The sequence below is a fragment of the Amphiura filiformis genome, chromosome 7, assembly GCF_039555335.1.
Source record: "Amphiura filiformis chromosome 7, Afil_fr2py, whole genome shotgun sequence".
NCBI classification, from domain to species: Eukaryota; Metazoa; Echinodermata; class Ophiuroidea; order Amphilepidida; family Amphiuridae; genus Amphiura; species Amphiura filiformis.
Window position 1 is genome coordinate 30,370,929 of NC_092634.1, and position 19,006 is coordinate 30,389,934.

At 38.1% G+C, this 19,006-nt stretch overlaps 1 protein-coding gene across 1 annotated transcript in view; it reads left to right on the top strand.

Annotated features, from left to right (window-relative positions):
- Nucleotides 1-17,850, top strand: part of LOC140157785 (homogentisate 1,2-dioxygenase-like) — a 29,190-nt gene extending 11,340 nt beyond the window's left edge. The window contains exons 4-13 of the mRNA XM_072181033.1: nucleotides 860-919; nucleotides 1,909-2,000; nucleotides 2,928-2,962; nucleotides 5,565-5,644; nucleotides 6,619-6,718; nucleotides 8,268-8,494; nucleotides 9,490-9,616; nucleotides 13,820-13,872; nucleotides 16,260-16,388; nucleotides 17,725-17,850. Coding sequence (XP_072037134.1) covers nucleotides 860-919; nucleotides 1,909-2,000; nucleotides 2,928-2,962; nucleotides 5,565-5,644; nucleotides 6,619-6,718; nucleotides 8,268-8,494; nucleotides 9,490-9,616; nucleotides 13,820-13,872; nucleotides 16,260-16,388; nucleotides 17,725-17,850 — 1,029 coding nt within the window. The remainder of the gene's footprint in view (nucleotides 1-859; nucleotides 920-1,908; nucleotides 2,001-2,927; nucleotides 2,963-5,564; nucleotides 5,645-6,618; nucleotides 6,719-8,267; nucleotides 8,495-9,489; nucleotides 9,617-13,819; nucleotides 13,873-16,259; nucleotides 16,389-17,724) is intronic.
- The last annotated feature ends 1,156 nt before the right edge of the window (nucleotides 17,851-19,006 follow it).

The window sequence follows — 19,006 nt, forward strand, 5'->3', positions numbered from 1 at the left end:
AATAGCCCATTCGATTGCAACAGAGGCTTACCATAAGACAGTGAGTGTCTACACTACACAGCGTCATCATCCCTATATCTTTGTGTCAAAAATTGCTGTGATAGTACAACGAATCCTCAATTTTGAGATAGGCCGAGCGACTCAGGCTATAAGCATACCATTTACACGATATGAGATACCACAGAGTTTCTATTCTACATGTTTTTACGATTTGCGCATGCTCAGTACCCCATATGATGTTGCCATTACAAGAAAATTTGATTTGTTGTCAGGTAAAACCCAGGTTTTGTTTTCAATACACTAACTGGAAATTCAATACACTAATCAGCGGCGATTGCTGTTTGCTGTGGATATATTTTACTGCATTTTCAGTGTAACGATTTTTAAATCGTACGTTAAAAATGTGATATATTCAACTGTTTGAGAATTACAATCATATAAAAGGAACATGTATAGCCCATTCAGCTCAGATCCACGTGCTGTGTAGAATATTAAATCAAAAGTCTATAATACAATGCACATATCGAGACACTATGCAACTTTCTTTATCTGCGTCAATAATAGAATATTGATTTAAATAGAATTGAATACATCTCTACATTTTGAGTTTGCACTTCACCACTGAGCGATTTAGCGATCGATTTCTAGCCAATCAGATAGGACTCCTTTTCTTGCGTTCGGTGAAATACCAATCGCCCGTCGCTCACCAACGGAGTATTAAGTTGCAGAGAAAAAATATTTATAATACAGGGTGTCGACACTGTGCACTATTACACTAAGTACAGGAAATTGAATTCATCTTCAGGGAAATTCAATAATGATTTTAATGATTTATTCACTTTTCCGTTTGATTTTTCAGTTGAGGTGGCATCCATTTGATATCCCTGATGCAGCCAAGGGTGATGTAGACTTTGTTCAGGTAAGTCACTGGTTCTGTATTAATCAAAGGGACTTACAAATATATGTCTCTGATAGGCCTGTAGCCAGGCTTGGTTTGTTTTTTCAGAATTTCTAAAATGTGGACTTTCATGCAAAAAGTACTTCATGCCCCAGGCTATTTTGGACAGTTTAACATAAAAGTTGTCCCCGCTTTTTTTTCTAATTTGGACCTTGGACATTTTTACCCAGAAAAGTGCAACTTTTTGTTGATTGGGAGTGGATCATACCCCAACAGGTGAACATGTCTCTTCATTATTTTTGCATGATCGTAATTCCCAATGGTGTACTAAAATACCATGTGAAAGACTAAGCCTGAAGTTCTTTAATTACAGTAAAATGTAAGTTTTTATAATAAATCTGGAGATCTCCGGTTGTATTCCGATCGAGTGATGGCTGACACGGCTTGTGCATGTGTATCATTGAATCATTGTGCATGTTGTGTATCATTGAATTATTGTGACGTATAAACTGTGTGTATATTGCTATTGGCCTTATGTCCTATTTATACATCCCAGCTGCGTGAAGCTCAATAACGATCGGCGAGCTAATGCATGCATTGAAGATAATTATATGTGCTGGAAGGATATTCGCTGTCGTAGTGCACGTTAGTAACCATTGGTTACTGCTCCAAGCCTGGGCTCATACGCTGTTCCGAATTTTGATATGCCATAGGCTTTGTGTGGTGATCATTTCGATCAGTGGTTCGTATCAAAGAAAGCGTGATCCAGTTGACCTGGCAAACGGTCATATTGTAACGTGCACTACGACAGCGAATTACAATTTTCTTTGTTTTACCTCATTTGTTGGCTCAAACTTAAAATGGAACATAATGTGAAAACTAACATTTTGTGGAAAACAAATAAGTATCTATTCTTTATTGAAATCGCACATTATTACTTTAATCAGGTGAAACATTGAGATACTGGAATTGGACATTATGAAACCAGTGATTTATTCTTTGCCCCGCAGGGTTTGTCTACTGTGTGTGGTGCAGGTGATCCAAAAAGCCGCAATGGAGTGGCTAGCCATATTTATGTTTGCAATACATCCATGAAGGACAAGTAAGTTTTCTGTTTATTTATTAAACTTCATTACTGGTGTTAAAACTCGTCATTAGGCCTTTCATTTGGAAAATGTTTTTCCCAAAATATTGTAGGTCTTTTGGGGGAAAATGTATACCGTAAATGTTCGCCTAATGGCGCTATGGGCTCCCTTGACATAACTGGAATTTTAGACACAAACTACAAGTGCCCTCCAATAAAAATCCCACCAGCAAATAAGGGCATGTTCCCTTAATTCTTTTTGGGATTTTTAGAGGAGGAAGCTCTCTATTTGTACGTGAAATTTACCCCAAGGCAAAGGAGCCCAGGTGCGCCATTAGGCGAACGTTTACGGTATCTTAATATGAAAGGTCAAATTTTCAATTGTTGGTCAGCTTTTCATCCCAGCTACATACACTGTAAAATACGAAAGGTCAAATTTTCAATTGTTGGTCAGCTTTTCATCCCAGCTACATACACTGTAAGTACATATCGTTAGGATTTTAAAAGTTTACTTTGAGGACTGTTAAATATCACAAATATAAAATTTTAATAATTTGCCATAAAATATGTATTATATCACAAATTTCAAAAAATCCAAATTATTTGGTATCAGAAGGACATTCCTCGTATTTAGAATGCAATTTGGTGTGTCAGATGTGCTCTCAGGTCCCAGGAAAAATACTGCGCAAATATTGCTATCTGATTCCTTATACTTGTCACTAGAGAGAGAAGCATGACAGGTATGATTTGGAATCTTGGCCCTACAAAATGTAGCTCCACTGCCATTGGCATCCTTGATAGCTCAATTGGTAAGAGAACTGGTCTAGATACCAAGGGGTCCCAGGTTCAAATCCTAGTCAATGATGAAATTAATTTTTCTTCTTTGGCCTACTCAAGTGAAAGAATAATCTAATAGTCCTTATGCCACTTGTTTCTTTGTTGAAGATGTTTCTACAATTCAGATGGTGATTTTCTTATTGGTAAGTAATACTTCTATAAGGCCAAACAAAAAAAGGTTTGTCTCAAAGCTTGCGCGCGCATTTTTTTTTCTTCAAAATACCATAAAGTCGGGAAATAAAAAAAATCGCATTTGTTTTCAAACCACTCGTGAGCTTTGAGACAAACCTTTTTTTTGTTTGGCATAATAGCAAATGTTTTTATATGTAGTAGAATCCAATGGAAAACTATTATAGTTCAAAATTCTTCTAAACAAATCCAGAATTTGATGTTACATACCTTGATCAATTCTCTTGGTCGGGCTGACGTCACAAAGGGGAAATAGCCTTGTAAAACCAGTGTGCGCATGTGCAGTTCCCCTTTCTCGAGCTACATGTATGCACGCCCTTGTGCAAAGGGGACGAAGAAGACAATGTTCCTGGATGTCCGACCGAGTGAATGCCAGTTTTGTGCTGAACACTTTGTACTTTCTCAAATTGAATGACCAATTCCGCCCTTGATGGCGCTTGATAAGCACTGTTTGATTTAGGACTTCATCATAGTATACTGCGCCAATAAAGTATCCTTACACTTGAAAAAATAATCACAATTTTTACACTGAACAATATTGGGGTAAATTTTTAATAGATGCACTATTTAATCCTGCACATTATGACACCACATTGAATCTAATGTGACCTCAAGAAGTAAAGTTACAAGCAATTGAATAGAGAAGGTCCAGTTTTAAAAGTGACAAACTGGCCTATACAAGGCACAAAAAGCTTCCAACAAGCGCAATAAAGAGACAACACAGTTCAATGAAGCGTAATGCAGTTTTTATTTAAGTTTTTGCTTCTCTGTACTTTTCATAACTGTTATTTTATTTGTCAGTTCTTTTGTTTTAGTTTTTTTTTTTTTCTTTTTGTTTTAAATTAAAGCGAGACACATAAATTAGCAATTCACCACTCTCAAACCAGATGTCTAGTCTATGGAGTTTTGAATAGGCCAGTTTGTCACTTTTAAAACTGGACCTTTGTCTAATCAAATGCTTGTAACTTTGCTTCTTGGAGTCACATTGGATTCAATGTGGTGTCATAATGTGCAGGATTAGATAGTGCATCTATTAAAAAAAAAATTTACCCCAATATTATTCAGTTTGGAAAGTGTGATTATTTTTCCAAGTGTAAGGATACTTTATTGGCGCAGTATAGTTTCCTTCATCTCTGTTGAGTATTTTGGCACCTTTCTTTCTTATCCAGATGGCTTGCTTGATTAATCTCTTTGTTCTGGTCTGTTCTCTGTCTTTGATTTTTGATTGCTCCCATCCAATAACATGGTTTTCCTCAGAAACATCAGTTATTGCTGATTTGTAATGTCCTCCCCTGTAATGAAGGCCTGTCTCTGGAATCTAGTGAAGGCTTTCTTTGAAGCCTTTTTGGTTTAGTATACAGGGAAAATATGCCACCTAGTGCCAGGTTGGCACTTGCCAACTGATACCAATGCTGCATTTGCCAGGTTGGACACAGATGAATGTGCAAGGGGTCTGCACAACCAGGCATCTGCAGTCACGGGCCAAATTGGCATTTGCCATCAATATCCAGAGTGTCAGAAATCATTGGCATCAGCCAATTGTACCAGGTTGCCAAGTGTCAATCTGGCAGGGGTTGGCATTACCATTTTTTGGTGATTTACAGATTTTTATTATTTTTGAACAAAAATGAGATTTTTAGATGGTTTCCAGCAGTGGTTCCCAGTGTTTTAGGCACCATATTGTTTTGACCATACAAAAACATTGCATAATCTTTGTTTTCATTGGTTTTTGTTATTTGAATAAATCAAAATAATAATTTTTTGTGTTCTTTCTGTCTGGTGCCGAAAAGTCTAGATGTTTTGCCTATGTAGAGGTACGTAATATCAAATTTTGGATTTGCTTAGTAGAATTTTAGACTATATATTTCATTGTCAATCCTAATGAACTTATCTTGTGGATCCTATGGAAAAGGTTTTAAGTGTAACAGCCTAACAGGCATTGAGGTACCATGCTGTATAATGCCAGGGGGACTAGGTTCTCAGTACATCTGGGAATATGCAACTGAAAGAAGTCTTCATTTGCGGCCTTCTGGTATAAGGTATGCCCAATTTTGTGTGAACAATTGAACATAAATGTGTATTTTAGGTCCTTTTTCAACATTTTCTCAACTTTATCAGGAAAAATTGGCACACTTTATGAATCTTGAGCCCAAATTAAACATACCAAAACAAATTTAGAAACATTGCCAAATTTGCATTTAATTTGCCCCTAAATCTTTGCCTTGGGTAGAGAAATGATTCCCATTTTAGGTGAAAAAATTGGTATGAATATGGGTCTCTCTTCAGACTCTCAGAGGCATGTTCCGTAATCATACCCTGATATGCACCAACCGCTACAGTGATGCAACATGATGATCAGTGGTCAGTGTAACATTCTTTTTAATTTGCAATTTTGATCTTTCTGAGAACAAGTATTTCTGCTTTATACAGTGCATTTCATAATCTTGTTTTGATATTTTCTTTGTAGTGCCTCTCAGCAAAGTTCACTGATGATATTGAGTGAGTTTGGCATTATACAGCATATTTCATAATCTTGTTATGATATTGTCTTTGTAGTGCCTCAGCAAGGTTCACTGATGATATTGACTGAGTTTGGCAAGATGCTGGTGGAACCGAATGAGATATGTGTCATCCAGGTAAAGTAACTGTGTGCATTGATGAATGTGACCTGCTACCACGAAATGAGTGTTAAGTCACAAGTTGGAAGTTTCCAGACACCCTGGCTTCTGCGTTGGTGTTCTTTGTTTCACATGCACCTGTTCAAGCCAGTAGTATGTATGTCCTTTGTGAACAGGGCACAATGAGCCATTCATGAAGGATGTGCGCGGCAAACAAAGACCATCAACTCGGTCAGCCAGGATGTCTCGAAACTAGCAATTTGCGACGTTACGCTCATTTTGTGGTAGCAGGTCACAAATTACATTTCATCAGGTCAAAGCCATTATCAATGAATACCTGGTAAGCAGGCCTTATATTAAGTATCAAAATTCGGGGCGCGGCGCTTTATCAACTGAGCTAATTTGCAGGTTTACTTGTTCGACCGTATATAACTGTATGTCAATGATTTGCTCAAAACCCTTTACACTTTTGTAGATGGGGCACTTAATGTTTGCATGTTTTAAAAGCGCTTGATAGTAAGCATATATGTGACGTGTCATGTCAAAATCAGACACTTTTGGGCAGGTTATAAATTTTGAGGTTTTACATATCTTAAACATAGAGATATTTTGCTCCATAACGCCATTTTCCCCAATGAAATCGGACATTCCTAAGCGAAGATAATGAGTTTGTTAGTTATGGTATTATAAAATTGGAAATTGAGATATCGGCCTTTAAAAATATTATTGACAATGTTGAGAGTAGGAATTACCTTGAAAATGTCTCAAAAAATACAAGATGCCAGTTATATTCGGTCTGAAACTATCAGACAATATTTTTAACATTAATAACATCACAAGTTCGCAACAAACCCAAATTGTGACAAAATCACCCCATGCAGATTTTTGGCTATTTCTCCATTTATGATCCTGCCCAAAAGTGTCTGCTTTTGACATGACACGTCACATATGCTATCAAGTTTTTACGGTATTGTCTTTGTTGTCTCTTACAGCAAGGAATGCGTTTCAGTATTGAAGTGAGTGGACCATCAAGGGGCTACATCCTTGAGGTGTTTGATGCACATTTTATTCTGCCAGACTTGGGCCCTATTGGTAAGAACATTTATTTACAAACTCTTGTTGTTATGTGGGCAAAGGAAATGTTGGCTTAAATTCGTCGGGTGCATTACATAATGACGGATCTACACTTTATGGTAAAATCCATTGTGACGGATGTTGAGCTCTCAAAATAATTGCACAATCCATAGTGACGGATAACTTTGGCAATATATTACATATGTACGATTATACTACTTTTTAACATTTTGAAAATATCTGTCCTACCTTTAATAGACACATGAATTGCTGAACATTAATGGCAAGTTAATAATCTATGCCCAATACAATTTACCTACTCAACGTTTTCCCGATGCCCATTCTTTGATAGATTTGCGATCAACATCCGTTACTATGTAATGCACCCTTGGTTTGACATCCGTCACTATGTGATGCACCCGACAAATTGTGCATTTTTAAAAACTTTGTGGAAACAAAATTGTTAGTGTTTTGAATTTTATTTGTTGAGTTGTGCTAGTCACCTCGCATACTAAACAAAGCATGGTCCAGAGAGAACGGCATATTTAAAAGTCAACAGGTATGTCAAGCCTGCAGGATGTGTTAAGGAGATTGGAGTCTGCCATATTTGTTTTTATCCATTTAACTAAACACCTGCAGTGTACTGCTTAATATGAATACATTGATCTTATAAGAAATGATTCAATGAAGCCAATATATATTATATTTCTATACGTCTTGCGGTTCTTGAGTTATATCAAGCCTTGTAGAACCCATACCTCTTATGTGTCAGCTTTATCTGTCTCAATATTTGAGTGAATACCCTGTTAAGTCGTGCTCAGCTCCCGACCCGCCTTAAAATCAGGTGTATAATGATGCATTTGATCCCAAGTAGGGATCTGCTAAATGCAAATAGAGACTTGGTTTTCAAGTGGTAGCAAAAAATAAAGACATAAAGTAGTTATGTAAAAGTAGAAGACCAATTGAGGGAATGGGACATTCCACTTAAATTCCACACTATCACTGTGGAAGATTTAGCTAAAGTCTTCCACAGAGGGAGTATGAGTTTTGAATACAATAGAATTCCATTTGAAATATTCACTCCAGTTGTGTAAGTTATAGACCACTTGACATGTGACGTCATTGCCCGGCAGTTTGCGCGCAAATTAGGGCAATTTCCATTGTTCTTTGCCCTGCACTGCAGTGTGCGTATTTTTCTCAGGGCATGTGCATTTTAAATAGCCCACCACATTTTTAAGCCATTGAACAGTGTAGTGGTTCGTTCAGGCATATCGATAGACCAGTCCCTTTGTTTCATCATTGACTAGCCTTTGTTGATAAACAATGATGTCAAGTGGTCTATAGGTAAAACCATAACACAGGGGGAGTATGGGTTTCAAAATGACTAACCCTGACCAATTACATTTGAAAAACATACTCCCTCTATGGAAGATATTTCCAAAATCTTTCACAGAGATAGTGTGGGTTTCAACTTGAACAGTTATAGAAACTGGGATAAAATTTAATTATAAAGCAAAATTTACAAAGCAAAATTACTAACTTAAGGATGATCTTTTCCCGTCTTCAGGAGCCAACGGCTTGGCTAATCCCCGTGATTTCCAGACACCAGTGGCATGGTTTGAAGATAGGGAATGCGAGGACTATAGCGTGATCAGTAAATTCCAGGGTCATCTGTTTTCTGCGCAGCAGGGTCATTCGCCGTACGATGTAGCAGCGTGGCACGGCAATTATGCGCCGTACAAGTATGATCTGGCAAACTTTATGGTGATCAATGCTGTGGCTTTTGATCACGCTGTAAGTAGATTATGATTGGGCTGTTCTGTTTGAAATCCATACAGCCCCTGTGGAAGACATAACCTTAATTTTGCACACAGAGAGTGTGAATTGAAAATGGGATTACCTGAATTGGTGACTCAATTTGAAACCTACACCCTCTGTGTGGGAGATTAAGGTCATGATGTCTTCCATGGGGTCCACAACTTGCAATGATTGCATCTGATTTTTTTGGGTCAACTTTTGTGATATTTACATCATGCGTTATACTTGTGTGATAGCCAAGGCCTTTTCCTGTCACATCATTTTGGTTACTACAGAGCTGGCTTTTCATGTTCACTCAACCTGTACAGTCGAACGCCTGCCCACTTTCATAACAGTGAGAATCAGTGAGTTCACCGAAGCAAATCATGACCATTGGGGTCCGCCCAGCTATTTAAATATCAAACCAGTTATGTCATTTACTATAGAATTCTAATGTCTTCGTAAGTCCCAGGGAACAAAGTACAATAGGTCTGCAAGCTCCTGAATTGTTGCGATCCCAGCCGGTTTGTGTTCCTCTGTCACTAAACAGACCGTCTGGTGACAACCCGTGAAATAATGATCACTGATTGGTTAATGAATTTCCAAATGAAATTGTTTTCAATTTGCTATATGATGAGAATTGTGTAAGTGACACTAAATATCATAAACCATTAACTATTTGTAGATACCACAATTACGAAAAATGTATGCTAGCTTAGCAGCCACTGAGGTGCCAATCGTCGGATATCACCTTTCATGTCAGCGACTCGCAGCGCGTACTCGCGTACGTTAGATTTATGTAACCGCATAGCTGTCCATCCACGGCTGCATGCGCTGAAGCCCAGCACTGATTGACAGCCAATTCTCAGTCTTAACATTTTATGATGACGATGATTGGCCAGTCAAGTGCTTATGCTATAGACCCTAGTTAGTTTATTAGTTTTGACCCTAAGATCTTAACATCACTGTTCTTCATTTCCTATCTTATACAGGATCCTTCCATATTCACTGTGTTGACCTGCCAATCAGTGAGGCCAGGAGTAGCTGTAGCAGACTTTGTCATCTTCCCCCCTCGTTGGTCTGTTCAGGAGCACACCTTTAGGCCACCATACTATCATCGTAAGTAGGAGTCGGTCTACAGTTGTAGGCCTCCAAAATAAGCATTTGTGTACACTGTACAATTGTACATCCATATCAAAAGGATGCACTTGTCAGCTGCTACATGCGTCTCTTTTTTAATAATAGCTAGGACTCACCTCAAGTGGCGGTCATTTCAAATTGTCTCTGAGTTACATGGTTTAAGATTGTTCTTTGTATTCTTAAACCATGTGACTTGGAGATGATTTGAAGTGACCTCCACTTGAGATGATATTTATTCCTACCTATTATGTAAAAAGAGACACATGTAGCAGTGGACAAGTGCATCCTTTTAATATGGATGTACACATTTTGCAGACAGGATCAGCTCCATTACTTTTCAACAGGAAATTTAAAGCTACAATCCTGGACAAAATGGTTGGGACACTTTGATACAGGTACTTCATATAATGCCCACCATTTATTTGGTCATGCACTGCTAGAGACACCCAACATTGATTGGTGGGACAGGGGGAGGGTTGTAGTAGTAGTAGGGGAGGGTTCAGACTTCACGCGAAAAAAAGGTAAATTTCAGTATGTTGAGTATAACAGAAATATGGTTTCAAGCAGTCCTACTTTTACACAAGTGTTCCAACTACTTAAGACCTGGATTGAGTTATTCAGTTGAAATCCACACTACCCCTGTGGAAGATTTTGGAAATATCTTCCACAGGGGAATCTATTTTCAAATGTAATTGGTCAGGGTTAATCATTTTGAAACTTATACTCCCCTTGTATTATGGCTGTACCTATACCTTACACAACTGGGGTGAGTATTTCAAATAGAAATTACCCAACTATCAATTCTATTGGAAAACCATACTCCCTCTGTGGAAGAATTATGCTAAATCTTCCACAGGGGTAGTGTGGATTATAAATGGCATAGCACATTGTAGCACATCTCCGATTAAGTAACTGAAGTTTTTTGGGGCAAGAGAGAAAAAAATTGAGAACTACCAATTTTCAAATCAAAATTTGACCTTTAAAACATTTGCCGGGTTTCTGCAGCCTTCTGTGATTCAGTAGCATGTACTGTTACAAATTTTCCTCACTGAAACATTGTGAGATGTAAACTTTTTCGCTCACTGGGAAATTGTGGGACTTTTAATTTTTGGTGTTATCAACTTATTAGTATTGTGGCTCAGGGGTGTCTATTCTTCCAGAAAATTGAAATTATTCCCTCACCCTACCGCGCTGTGTCACATCCGTCCCCAGATTCTTACCCAACTGAGATCCAAAAAAATGGACCCAAAAGGGAAGATTTCAGGCTGGTTGCTATCTGCATGTACTTTTCCTTATTTTCTTGTTCCCTCCCTTCCCTGCCTGAATATATAGGTGTGTTGTCAGACCCAGAAACTTTTTTATACAACTGTTAGGCTAAGTTGTGAGTTGTGCTCTTCTGTCTTCCCTAAAAACATCAAATTCTTTCCTTGATGGTACAGTCTGGATACTGAACCATTGCTCTAAGGACTAATGTTTCAAAGAGAAGACAGGCAGGCAAACACCTCTATGCTGTTTATTATTTTCAGAGCTAGCTGTGATTTATTATTTACAGGGGTGTGAGAGTTTATCTTTTTTGTTTTGATTTTTAGCTTTTTTTTTTGTATATGTGGTGACTCACATGCCCCTGATTTATAAAGCCTTAGAATTAAAATTCTTCTGTAGCAGAGTTTGGAGATTGCCACTGAACTATTGCATCTAGGCCTAGGGAAGGATAATCAAGGATTTGGATCTGAAGCTGAGGTTTAAAAGGGAAGATAAATTTGAGCAATAGAGCTGTTAACTAATTGATGGTTCTGTCTTCCCTTAGAATCCCAAATGCTTCCCTAAATAGGCAGATGTCCAAACTAACAAGAAAATGGATTTTGTATGAAATATGCAAAGCAGAGCTCCCTTAATCTTTGTGTGCATAATTACCTATAGTATGACCACTAGTCACTATTGCCCAGGCAGGGAAGAATTACTGACCCAACTTTTCCCTGTTTTATGCTAAAGTCCATGGTTTCCCTCAAAATAATTATTTTTGGGATGGGAATGGGTAAAAGCCAAGGGACCACTACATGTATACTAATGCTATGTACCCATTCTTCCCTAAATGACACTTGATGAATTCACCTACCTTGTAGAGCAGTCACTGCCAGCCAGTGACCATCTTATTTCATTCCAAAAATAGCCATAAAACATAATAATACATGTTCCAGTTATACATTTTTCCTCAATTAGTTAATTTTATTTTTAATCTTCCTTGAATCCTATTGACTTTCTTCCCCAAAGGGGTAAAATGATTCCCTCCCCTTTGGGGGCGATTAACGGAAGACCCTACCCTGTATTCAGGGGTGCGCCTATTGTGAAGCTGGATTTACGTGACTATACTAACAGACTAATACCGTAAACATTCGCCTAATGGCGCATCTGGGCTTCTTTGCCTTGGGGTAAATTTCATGTACAAATAGAGAACTCCCTCCTCTAAAAATCCCAACAAGAATTATGTGCCCTTATTTATTTGCTGGTGGGGTTTTTATGGGAGGGCACTTTTAGTTTGTGTTTAAAATTCCAGTTATGTCAAGGGAGCTCATGGCACCATTAGGCAAACATTTACGGTACTACTGTTAGAACACTGCTTTCTAATTTGATCTAATTTTGAGTTCACGGAACTTTTCTAATCAGCTGCAATTCATTTTTGCGGGTGAATTTGTTTTCAGAATTATTTGCTCATGTAAAATATTAACATGATGGTTGATATTAGGGAACAAACCAAAAGTTTGATGATGTCCTATGAACGAAAATGCTTTCATTAGGACACTGACCCCCTCCCCTGAAATGTATGTGTGAAATATTGAAAATTCCAACCCAAAAAAGATCAACTTTGAGGGGTTGACTGATATCTTAAGGCAGCTGTGTACTCTCAGACATGCATGTAGTAAAAGTGCCATAACTTTGTAATTATTCACACAAGACATATAAAAGTATACATTTTTAATAAGGCAATACATCACTGAATCTTAATATAAATACAGATTTGGTGTAAAAACAACAATTATGAAGAAAATCACAAAAAAGTGAGTTTTTGGCAATTTTTGTTCGGTACATCATAACAAAAAAACACTCTTTCCAAAAATTTTTGTTTTGTTTTTTTCTTAATCTTGAGACACCATTCCAAAAACGTTTTTTTTAGTTTTTTGATATTGGCCTTATTTTTTGAGATATTGACCATATAAGGCATCAAAATGAACTTTTTAAAATTCACAAATGCCTATTTGCACAAAATGATGCCTAAAATCGGAAATAGACCAAAATATAAAAAAAATGAGAAAACCGTTTCTTAAGTCGATCATGCTTTTTATGATGAGTATAATTGCTTACCTATAGATGCTGTATTTATTGAGTTATCGTGTACCTAAATCGTCATTTTACCGAGAAAATGAACATTGAAATAAAGGCCGTTGAAGTTTAAAGTGGTCACATTTTGCACTTTCATCGAATCTACGCAGGAGAATGCGGCAGTTCTCGCTTTTCTACCTTACATTACGTGAACATCAGGTAAATCCACAGCCCCTTGAGAAGTTTGGGCGAAATCTATTCATATCTTGATGTTTAAATCGGGGGAAAGAACTTGAAAAAAATTCACATTTTATCAGCTAAAACGGAGCCATTTGACCGCTAGGTTTTTATGAAATCAGTGCTTCGTGGCGCTTCCATAAGATCGCCGGCGCATGCAGATAAGCGTTGCATGTATGCGTAGCGTATCTGTGGGTTAACATATTACGCGTCTACAAAACGTGATGCGTTGTCGCGCGCGTATACCCCGATGGTACAACAAAGATTTTCTTTCCTTTTAAATTGTGGAACGAAAGTGAAATAGTGAAATAAAATCCATAAAATAGAGCAGTTGGAGTTAACAAATCTGGATTTTCTTTCCTTGTATTTATAAAAACATAACAAAGTAAATACATTTCAAAAAAGCTCAATTTCGCGAAAGAAACAATGTCTAGAGTACACAGCCACGTTAAGTAGATTTTACAAACATAATCAGACTTTTTGACCCTCCTCCATAGTAAAAAGGACTTTCGTTCATAGGATGTCATCGAACTTTTAGTTTGTTCCCTAATTGTATACCTTGTCTGTCAAGTTTATTGCACTAATAAAGATAAGTGTTAATCATGTTTTGTATGTTTACTTATTCAGGTAACTGTATGAGTGAGTTCATGGGATTGATTAAGGGCAACTATGAGGCCAAGGTAAGTGCTCTACAGAATCGTCAGATGACAAGGCCTTGTTGTCAGACCTTGTCATCAGACCTTGTCATCAGACCTTGTCGTCAGACCTTGTCGTCAGACCTTGTCGTCAGACCTTGACGTCTGACCTTGTCGTCTGACCTTGTCATTTGACCTTGTCATTTGACCTTGTCGTCAGACCTTGTCGTCTGACCTTGTCGTCAGACCTTGTCATCAGACCTTGTCGTCTGACCTTGACGTCTGACCTTGTCGTCAGACATTGTCGTCTGACCTTGTCGTCAGACCTTGTCGTCAGACCTTGTTGTCAGATCTTGTCGTCTGACCTTGTCGTCTGACCTTGACGTCTGAGCTTGTCGTCAGACATTGTCGTCTGACCTTGTCGTCTGACCTTGTCATCAGACCTTGTCGTCAGACCTTGTCATCAGACCTTGTTGTCAGACCTTGACGTCTGACATTGTCGTCTGACCTTGTCGTCAGACCTTGTCATTTGACCTTGTCGTCAGACCTTGTCGTCAGACCTTGCCGTCACACCTTGTCATCTGACCTTGTCGTCAGACCTTGCCGTCAGACCTTGTCATCTGACCTTGTCGTCAGACCTTGTCGTCTGACGACTTCTATTCTAGAAGAAAAGAAAATTGTCAAATTAATTTTTTTTTTAAATTTAATTAGTACAGTATATACAAATAAATCACAGATTGACTTTGCTCGAAAATTAAGAGGAATAGTTGGGACTCCCAATATTTCTTTGGGGACCCACCATTTTTGTATTTTATGCTAGCTAGGGACCCCAAGCTTTTTGACCTAGCACTAATCCTGGTCAGGTATAACTTGTACAGGAATATATAGAAATTCTGCTTTTGGATCAAATTTCAGAATTCCAGCTGGGAGGTCACTAAATTCTTCTGTTGTGGTATGCATATGTTGTTGCTTTTGGGGGGAATATTTGTTTTTGTGACCAGGCATCTGAAACAAGTAACTTGCATTACTGATATTTCATTTTGCTTTGGTATAATTCACAAACAGTGGCAGCACTGGTGGGGGGGGGGGACACTTTCTTCTCCCCCTACTTTTAAAGCCAAAATTACAAAAATTTCAACTTTTTGTGGCAATTTTACACAAAATTTGTTGATTTTTCCCCCTTCCCCTGAAATTCACTTCCTCTTCCTCCCCCTGGTGCCACCACTGTTCACAAATTAAGATATCTAGTTAACCCCAACCCACATTGTGAAAAATAAATACATAGAAATGTATTTAATTGACTATGGCCCATGTCCCAGTGCAAATGGGATGGTAGTAAAGTTCTCATTCGGACTTCCATCATTGTTCAAAGTCAGTAAATTCTTACTTGAAAACCACCGCCATCATCATCTACATAAATGATATCATAATTACAAACTTATCAGCTTAAATACCCTCCTGAGTTTGTGACAGCAAAAAAAAAATTGGCTAGCCATCTCGTCTCTCATATGGTGCCTTGTAACATGTAAGCCAATCCACAGTGCAGTGGTCATTATGAGTCCGGCCAGCCCCGATGTCTACCATGCACATCTCCTAGTGTCCAATTAGGCGGTCATTAACAGCTCTCATCATCAACCCTCATTGCCAAGGTTGTTGACCTTGTCACCAAATACTACAATACCCTCAGGGCACGGTTCATCTTTTACATATGATATCCTTGACCTGGTCATCTTGTAGGGATTGTAATTAATACCTAGGAGTGCGCTGGGATGACATTCTTGTTTGAAGTATAATTGAGGTCATTGTACTGATGATATATCTAGAAACTGGGTCACTACCAATAGGTTTAGAAATCTAGGCTATTCCAGATGAAATCCATACACCCTCCTATGGAAGACATGATATTAATCCCCCACACAGGGAGTGTAGATTTCAAATGGGGTCACCCATTTAGGTAACCCAATTTAAACTTCACACCCCCTGTGTGGAAGGTTAAGGTCATTTCTTCCATAAGGGTGTATGGATTTCACCCGGAATAGTCCAAATAGTGATGTTTGTATTGCAATATTTGTGTGTTTAGTGTAAAGCGGTCATTATGATCAGTTATCAGTAGATATATAAACAAGAGATAGTAAAGTGAAGATCAGGGTCTGTCTGGTAGGTTCGCTAGGTTCGCTGGCACGGTCGCTTTGTTTATGTTTACTTAGTACATTCCATTCTTGTGTAGGGGGGAGATTTTGTGGCTTTGATGGTGTACCTGTAAAAAGTTCTTGATATTGATGTTGCGACAACTGAGTGTATACACAATTTCTGGCAAATTTTAATTTTGTTTTTCTTTGAGTTCTTGAGTCTCATTTTACAATAGAAGCTTAGAACGCAATTTTGTCAAGTGAAACACTCATATTTTGAATGTATGTGTTTTATCACAACAGGAGGAAGGTTTCAGACCAGGGGGTGCCACCCTTCATAGCATGATGACACCACATGGACCAGATGCTGACTGCTTTGAAAAGGCCTCGAATGGTGAGCTGAAGCCTCAGAGGGTAGCCGATGGAACACAGGTAATATTAAAATGGAATTAGATTGAGGAGTGGGAGATAAGAGCCATCTGAGTTTCAAAGCCCTAACCCATTTCTAGGGGCAGTATATTTACTAAAAAACGGCAAAATCAGGGCAATTATTTTTTCAAAATATGCACCCATTTCAAATGATTTTTGGTTTAAAAAAATAGCCCATATATTTGACAATTTTTTTGATAATTTTTCAAATACAGAGACCCATTTAACAGTCTGTCCCAGTACTTATAACGGTAACACACCATTTGTTACGGTCAGCCGTAACACATTGGAGAATTCAAAATGAGGCTGAGGTCAAACTAGGGTCAAATCTGGAAATGTTATGGTTAACGGTAACCAGTATTTGTTATGGATATTCGTAACACAATCAAAGTGTTACTGCCAACCGTAACATTTTCCATAAGAATGGTGAAAACATTCCACAGTCTAAAACGGTAACCAGTATTTGTTATGGATATCCGTAACACAATCAAAGTGTTACTGCCAACCGTAACATTTTTCATAAGAATGGTGAAAACACTCCACAGTCTAAAACGTCCCCATTCTTAAATAAACGCCTCCCACAAATTCTATGTGAATAAATACTTCCAACAAATACCCTAATAACTTATGTCAATTCAATTAAGATATTTTGATTCCTTCATTACTAAATCTGTCCTCAAAGCTGAAGGACAATACATGTGAATCAACCCATTTACTCCCCTATCCAGCTAAATGAAGCTGTGGCCTTGTACATAACATCCAGTTATATCGCTAGTAGTATATCACTTCACTTACTTCACTTAAAGCTTTCCTCCCATGACACAGGTAGGTCCTGGAGATAGCTGCCTAGCCACTATGCTTCGCCACTCAGCTCTGTTGTTTGCCATCCGACCGGCTTCTACTACGGATTGGATTCCCATTGCACTGCAGTTTGCTTTGATGTTGTCCATCCAGCGCATTGCTGGATGGACAACATCAAAGTATATCTCTTCACCAGAATCCAACTTTATCACTCTAAAGGTGCATAAATACCGACTTATTTATCAGAATGGGTCAAAAAAGCAGAGATTGGCCGTATGTTACGGTTAGCCATAACAGAGATGTGATGTGTTATGGCTGACGGTAACAAACTAATGTGTTACCATTACGAGTACTGGGACAGACTGTTTAAAGGGCACATCACTGTATACTTCAATATTTAAGATAAAACAGAGTAAGCATACAAAAATGCTCCTTTTTAGATGAAAAATTGTAAGCTGTATGTCAACAGAATTGTTCCCAGTACCTAGTTAATCAGATTCACATTATCAATACCGGTGTTTCTTTGTCTTTTGTGCAGGCATTCATGTTCGAGAGTTCCTTCAGCATGGCTCTGACCAAATGGGGTGACGAAACTTGTATGAAGGTGGACCACGAATACTACGAAAGTGCTGGCAGCCGCTCAAGAACGCATGAGGCTGGCTGAGCGACTCAGCTTCCAACGACATGTCATGAGATGGCCAAGCGAGAACTCGCCTAAAGAATGCAGCAAGCTAAATACCAAGTTGCTGTAATAGTATTCAGCAAAGTTATATTCAGTCGTATATTGAATGAGAAGTGACATCATGCATAACAATGTTTTCAATTTCGTTGTCTGCTTCACATACTGTTGTATCTCAAAAGGCTGCCTTGTGTGAACTTTTTGTTTTTGTCATCTAATTGTGATGTAGTGTATACTCTGTAAAATTAACTTTATTTATTAATTTTGAGGTAATATCACAATATTACAATCTCATGTCCATTCATAAAAAATAGAAGCTTGCTGAAATGGAAAATATGAAATACATCAATGATATAAAATTCACACAAGGCAGCCTTTTGAGATATGAAACTTTGTGAGTTATAAAGATTGAAATACAATCATGATGTTACTTTTCATTTGAACACTGGACAGGGTATTCTTATTTCTTTGTTTGGTTTGACAGTTGAAAATCCCCCAAAACTTGGATATTAATATGTCCCAATAAAAATGACACCTGGGGTCCATTTCACTAAACTTTACGAAGCGTCGTTAAGTCTCAAATGACAAGACGTAAGTTCCATTTCACTAAACTTACTTACGAATGGTACCCTTCGTAAGTAATAGGGATTTACTACAGGGACCCTTCGTAAAGTTACGTCTAGTATTGGGTATTCAGTAACTGTACGAACGGTTACTTGAGTTACGAAGGGTTAAAAGTTTAGCAAAATGGACCCCTGGAATGCATTTCACTAAACTTTATGACACATCATAAGTCCTTAGCCCCAAACCCATCGTAATTCACCTCTAAGATACAATTTATATGTTGAAGTTACGGAACTGACAACCGATTGACGACTTCTGCATGGTGCATCCAAAGAGGTAGAACCAAAGAGTACAGACTCCCCCATGTTTGTGTGTCGCTCATGGATGGCAACAGGATTATTTTGTCATGCAGCCGGCAAACTTAAAAAAAAAAAAACATGCACAAATTTTTGTAGTGCTCAATCTTAAAGACGCCAATTATTGTTCCATTTCAATCTTTAACCGATTATACCATTTTTCACCCTGATGTGGCAGTGACATCAGTGCGCATTTTATTGGGTGCCGCTTCAAATAGCTA